Genomic DNA, 6,742 nt, shown 5'->3' with positions numbered 1-6,742 from the left:
GTTTTCTACTGAGACTAAAACTTCAAAGCTCAAAAATAGCTATCAATGTCGGGACTACAATGGGGGGGGGGGGGGGGCTCTCACTACATTGAGAGTCCCCAGAGAGAAAGTCCCTAGATCCAGTTAAACCCTCTTGACACAGATAAGGAGTAAATACAATTACAGGGTTGCCACTTTTTCCAAAAATTCCAAGGCAATCATGCTTCCGATCTGTATCTGTGCATGGAGGAATTGACGAGGTATAGAGGTGGAATCCCTTCTATTACAGCCCCATTTTAGAGAGCCTTTTTAAGCTTGGAAGTTTGGTTCGGAGAAAATCAATGGCACCATGGTGTTTCTTGTAAACTTTTACATCCAAAAAAGTACCTAAATTACCAATTTCTGAGACATTCAAGAGTTCCATTTCAGTGCCCTTCTTCCACTAATGTGACAATTGAAATAGAGTAAAAATATGCATTTTTGGAGCAATTCTGTTGAAACTTCTGAGAACGCCGATACATCTATCCTCAAGTAAAAGGCTCAAAATTAAAAATTGAGAGATTATAATTTTCTCAACTAAACATTTCAATTGTTCAAATCCGATATTCTGTCTTTATCAGCGCTCAATTTTGCCTGTAGACCTGGGGGCAGTGAACATGTACTCAGAACATGTAAAATTGAAACAGAGAAGGATTTATTTTTTAGTAAACAAATTATTCACTTCCTTGATTTGAGATTGACAAAAGTAAATAATCTCTAAATTAAAATATAAATTAAATAAAAAACAATTGAAAAAAGTTGGAAACAAAATTAATAGGAGATGAACATTTAATGACTAAAACACAAAAAAACTGTTTCGAGACATTAAAAGGAAAAATAGTACAATTAAATTGTTATCACTAAAATGCATCGATTAGCGTACAGATTGCAGCACGAGCTAGCTCCTGATGTCTTCGAACCATTAAAGATGAGATAAATTTTATTGAAAATTTAGACCTACAAACGTAAAAAATTAGCTATGCAGCTGAGGCGCATTAGGAATTGATTAAAGCGATAATTTCAAAAACACAACTGTTTCAAAGAAGCAATCTTAGGCATAAACGGAGGTGCGGGATGTTCTTAGGTCAATAAAGTGCTCACCTGGCCTGGAATTTCCCCACTCCTCTTCAACAACCAAATTTTCTTTTCACATGCAGAGGAAAAATGGAAATATTTGGAATTCAAAAGACAAGTTACCTACATTTCCATCGCCTTGAAATAATAGACTAACTTATAATTTTAAAGATTAAGTTGATATGTACAAGCAAATAATTTACTGGTCACATTGACTGATACAGTAACAAGCTACGCTACTAAATCCTAGGGGAGAATATAAAACATTTTTAAGCGTAAGTGTACTTTGTCCATGGTTACCTTAAGATAATGCATAGTCAAGTGAACAATCAACAAATGCGTTTTCGCAGAGCAATTTTGAGTACATCACAGAAATTATGACTTTCTATTTCGGCCGATAAGAGCACTTTAAATCAGATTATTTCTTGAAGGTTTAGACTGTAATAATCTACCAAATTCTCGGTTCTTTATGCTGAACTTTAAATTAGGTTACTTGGAACATTCCGCACCTATCATACGCATTAGGCGCCGAGTTAATCAAGAATGGCACCCTCCCTAGTGACTCATACATAATTATTTAATTAATTAATAGAATAACAAATTATTCAGTGGAATCCAAGTGAAGTCTACGCCTAACGATTTGCTGCTAATGGAATTGCCAGGTTCGAGAGAGAGGAGTGAGGTACAAATGCAATTTGAATAAAAATATTAGTTATCGAAAGGAATAAATACATTTACAACTTTTAATCCTGTTCCCCGTTCTCTGTTTTCATCTTTTCATCTTGCGTCGACTCTTGCGATTGTTTCGGGCGGCGGCTGTTGTTTGGCGGGTTCCGGCGCTACTTTGGGCATCGTCGAAAGGAGTTTGATTTCCGACACCGCTTTCTGGAAAACAAAAATTAAGACATATGTTAGGGCAACGTTGGATCCATCAGTATCCGCAAAGTTAGCAGTGAATCAAACATAAGGAGTTGGATGCAAAAAGACTCTTTCACGCTTGAAAGCTTGTCACAAAAAGTAAATTTTTTTATTTCAAGATTCTGAGGAAAAGCAGTACAAAATGTTATCCTAATTTCAAAACTTGGCAATATACGCTGATGATACACTCTAAAGCTGGTGAAACAAGTTTGATTTTCTATAGTTTTTTGTATGACATGTAAGGTCATCTGAGGATCACAATATGATTTTTTTCCTGATAGAAATTTCTTTTTCCAGAATTTTTTCTCACAGAATTTTGGGAAAAGTTGTTCACTTATCAGGATTTTAATTTACAAGGTACTTATCAAAACTCATGAAAGAAGACTGTCCCCCATGATCTTTAGTGCTAAATTGTTAAAGTGAATGTTCATTGCCTGAAATATATTGGAATCTTGGGTGGCACAGGAATTTCAACGAGTTGTGGATATTTTAGAGTTGAAACTTTATTTTCTTGTCAATGTTCACGGCTTCTTCACAAATGAAGCCCGTGAGAAAGAAAATTCTTAGGATCTTTATATGGAGTTAATTTGACACTCAATGCAACAAAGCTTTAAAACCGATCTTTCTACAAACCAAAGAACCCCATTTATAACTCTATAAGATCGGAACACCCAAAAACCTCCCTTTAACTAGTGATATTCACGTTTTAGAAAAATGGATGAATTAAGCGCTTGAAACTATAAGCAGAGACCATTCATTTTTTAATAGTTATTGTGCATTTCTTTCGTCAAAATTCAGAGAAAGGGATTTTTTAAAAAATGTAGGTTGGCCTTTCCAGTGGCGGCACTTTCCAAAAAACTATACGAAAAAAAAGCGTTGAATCATTTTTCTATGAATTTTCCACAGAATTTTATTTGTCAATCAATTCATCTGAAACATTCAGCAAAAAATTTTGAATGCGCTTTTTCTTTCTTTCTTTCTTTCTTTCTTTCCTTCCTTCTTAAAAAAAGAGTTCTTTATCACAGGAGATTTGTTACCCTTTAAATGTTGATAAAATATGGACTTGAACCCTGCCCTGATAGCATAAGACGGGACTTACCTCTTTTTCGGCAAGTATTTCTGCAACAGAGACGGGTGGGTTCTGGTGCAGAGGCGTTGCGCTGAGGATTGCTCTCTTCTCTTCACACCAGTGGTGAAGATTGCGGATGTTTTGTTCGCTCTTCTCGACCGTTGCAGGGTCCAAGTTTTTCAGCTTATCTTCCCTTGCTTTGTACTGCTCTAAGTTCTTGAACGCAAGTTGGATGGCTACGCTCAGTTCTTCCAGTGCTTTGGGCCTTGCTTCATACTCCATCTTCCGCTGGTAGATGGCATCACCGATACTCTGAAAAGGCCAATATAAGAGTGAAATAGGAGGGTTTCAGAGAGGAAATGAGCTGCATAATGGGTCAGTTGTGCCGCTCACAAAATTAGGTCTTGATGCTTGATTCTTGTAGATTAGCTAAAAATATTAAGATCTATCTAAACAGCAACTTCCTACATTCAATATTAACAGAGATATCGTGCTTTGAAAAGTCGGGTTTTGAACGTCATTCACGGCAGTAATGCAGAGGGCGCAACACAAAACTTGAAGTCTGACTCAGAGTACTGAACCCCAAACCTGACTCAGCTTGAGTGTTTGAACAGCGCTTGATGTTCTATTAGAATAAGTTTCAAGATTTTTCAAAGTTCGAGTCTTTTTCGAAAAATTTTCTGACTTTTTCCTGATTTCCTTGACTTGATGAGATTTCCTGACAGTTTCTGGTTTTCCAGACATAAAGGCACCCTACTACACCTGTGTAATTTTATAAACAGGATACAAGAGTCAAGCTTGAAATGCGACACAAAATCTGTGAATTTCAATTCATAATCTTAATTCATTCGAAAAAGGGCACAACTCTACTTTTTTCTACATTTTACCTGGGCACCCGTTTAAAGACATCTTTTTGTGCCTTTCCAATGAATGTATTGAGCATTTAAATTACTTTTACAATACCATAGCATTGCTTTAGGTGAATTCTACACAGTTTTTTGACTCTCCTGAAAAGTAGCAACTTATAACAAGTGTCCTTTTTCTGGATGGTCCTTCACTTGTATTCATGGATCAATTGAAATATGGATCCCAAAAGTTTGAAGAGAAAAATCAGATTTACTGTGTGGGAGCAAAATTTCTTCTCCAGGATTTCTTTGAATTTTCAGGAGCTTTTCACCCTATTCAAGAACTTTTCAAGGCATTACAAGACCATGATGCCAAGAATTCTGCCGTGCTACGGAAGAATGCCGTAAGAACATTCGGAAGTTGCCTAATTTCCTCCAATAAAATGCCTATTTTTAAGAAAAGTTATGAATATTTTTCCTTGAAATTTTCAGGAGCTTTAGGTGAAATTGCGAACAAACTCATCTGAAAAATTGGAGGAAAAATGTTCATAAGTTTACCGGGAAATTTGCATTTTATCAAAAGAAATTTGGCAACATTTGTAGGTTCATACGGCGTTTTCCCTTAGCATGGCAGAATTCTTGACCATGCCCATTCCCTGATTTTTCGCCCATTTCCAGGAACTCATTTCCTGATGAGAAACCATAATTTTTCGCACTTTCCAAGATTTCCATGAGAAAATTTTTGTAACCCTCCCGAGTTTCAGATGCGAATACCGATTTTTTTCGTCTTTCAGACGATTCTTTGGAGCACATTTGAATTTTTAATTCTGCAAGCATTCTTAATGTTCACATTAACCGATCAATGAAAACTTCTCTATTATCCTCACGATTTGAAGATTCAAGAGGTCAATAATGGTGGATCAGGCGCAATGACATAAACCTTAAAATGGTCCCTAAGAGATAGAAGAAGAGTTTCTGGTACAGATTCCCTGATTTTCTTCAAAATTTTTCATTCCCGGATGAATCCCACTTTTTCTGGTTATTCCTGATCTTAGACATCATGTCCTTCGCATGTAGTTGGTCATCAATTAAAATATGGATCTCAAAGGTTTAGAGAGAAAGTTGCAATTACAATGTACGAGAACATTTCTGAGCTTTTTCAAGTTTTCTTCGTCCATCACTTTGTCTATCGATTTCAATGGGTCAGTTGCGCTGGTCTCAGAATCGTGTTATGATGCTTGATTCATATCGATCAGCTAAAAATAATAACTTCTGTCCAAACAGCAACTTTCTACATTCAATATTAACTGAGATATTGCGCTTTGAAAAATGCGGTTCATGATGTTATCCTCTGCGGCAGTGACACTCCTTGTTTCTTCCACCTTGCTTTCATCCGAGTTTCGCATTGAGTAATTACTGAAAATGTAAGTCTCCCTGACAAATGAAAGCAAGGTGGAGGCAACCAAGGGTGTCACTACCATGGTGGATAACGTCATAACCCAAATTTTTCAAAGCGCAACATCTCGGTAAATATTGAATACAAAATGTTTCAATTAGAGCAAACATTAATTATAGCTAATCTACAAAAATCAAGCATCAAACCACGATTCTGTGACCAGCGCAACTGAACCATAGCATAACCAACACGCTATTCAAGAAGTAACTTCTAACTTACCCTTAAAGATCCAAGTTTGTCCATGTAAACCTGCTTGACACACTCTTCCCCTTCCTCGTAGAGCCAGTTCTCCATCTGATCCAATTGCTCGACTAGCGACGATCGGTCCTTCTCAACAACATAGGCTGAGAGTTCTTCCGACAGCTTTCCTCGGAGCTCGTAAACGTACTCCTCCAGACTGTTACGCGCGTCAACTCGGTCCTTTTCCTGACGGTCGGCGGCCATCATCTGCCCCTCAGCCTCGAAGAAACTGCTCACTTCGCTCGAGGAAAAGCCCGGCAGGAACTCTTCGATTGGCAGGTCTACTGATTTCACTGTTTTCCGCTTTTTCTCTTTCTTCTCCGCGTCGTCGTCCTAGAATGAAGATAAAATATTAGAGGCTTATCAGCTTGGTTCTTTGATCCTGGTGGATTGAGTGGTGTTAGATCAAAATGCATGGATACATAACATGCAAATGAAGTAAATGCAGAGATAAAGAGTTTAAAAATAAGGTTAGCAAATCATTTTTCAACAAAAAAAAATCCCTACCACAAGCTTTCCTGCGACTTCTTTCCTACACTTTTTTTTCGTCCCATTACAATTTGTACTCAGAGTAAAATGTCCTACTGGTTTATTTCCGATTGTATTTGTCCTAATTTTAATTAGAATATTAGTTAAAATAGTGGGGGTGTCTCTTAGAAATCGATGTAAGTTGCGAGGATAGATTGAGAACTTTTCCCTCTGCTCCGCATTTGTTAAAGTAAAAATTACAATTAGGACAAACACTCTGAGGGGCAAAAAACCAACAAGATATCTCACTTGAAGGGCTTACGGTAATGGGACAAAAACGAGTGGGGAAAAAATAATTGGGGAAAATTGTGGTGGGTAAGAAAAGTTTCGGACAAATTACGTACCTAAAACCAAAAATAAGGATTAATATGGTGAAAAAGAACAGAATAAAATTAACTGTAAAATTGGTAAATATTTTTAAAAAAACCTGTAGTTTCCAATCGTTCAGTGAAAGTCTTCTAGTGCTATGCACAAGCATGAATTCAAAACTGCATTAGAAAACCCCTAACCGCATCAGACATTGTCTAATTTCTTCTACGTTTCATTTTTTTAACCAGAAAAGTGAGCAACACTGAAATTCGAAATTTTGTGAGG

The 6,742-nt window shown here is 36.9% G+C and overlaps 1 protein-coding gene across 1 annotated transcript; it reads right to left on the bottom strand.

Moving 5' to 3' along the window:
- Positions 1-651: 651 nt before the first annotated feature.
- On the bottom strand, positions 652-5,975 carry LOC140225604 (heat shock 70 kDa protein 4-like). Its single transcript, XM_072305052.1, has 3 exons — positions 5,600-5,975; positions 3,110-3,391; positions 652-1,977 (listed from the first exon to the last, which is right to left on the bottom strand). Exons 1-3 carry the CDS (start codon positions 5,825-5,827, stop codon positions 1,870-1,872), a joined length of 618 nt encoding a protein of 205 aa, XP_072161153.1. The 5' UTR covers positions 5,828-5,975; the 3' UTR covers positions 652-1,869.
- Positions 5,976-6,742: the final 767 nt, after the last annotated feature.

This window comes from Bemisia tabaci, chromosome 10, assembly GCF_918797505.1.
Source record: "Bemisia tabaci chromosome 10, PGI_BMITA_v3".
In the NCBI taxonomy this organism is placed as follows: Eukaryota; Metazoa; Arthropoda; class Insecta; order Hemiptera; family Aleyrodidae; genus Bemisia; species Bemisia tabaci.
Note: the sequence above shows the minus strand (reverse complement) of the source record. Positions and strands in the feature narration are given on the sequence as shown.

Coding starts and splice junctions, on each gene's coding strand:
- LOC140225604 (XM_072305052.1), bottom strand. CDS start 5,827: ATGATGGCCGCCGACCGTCAGGAAAAGGACCGAGTTGACGCGCGTAAC. Junction 3,392..5,599: donor ACAAACTTGGATCTTTAAGG/GTAAGTTAGAAG, acceptor TGGCCTTTTCAG/AGTATCGGTGATGCCATCTA. Junction 1,978..3,109: donor AAATACTTGCCGAAAAAGAG/GTAAGTCCCGTC, acceptor TTTGTTTTCCAG/AAAGCGGTGTCGGAAATCAA.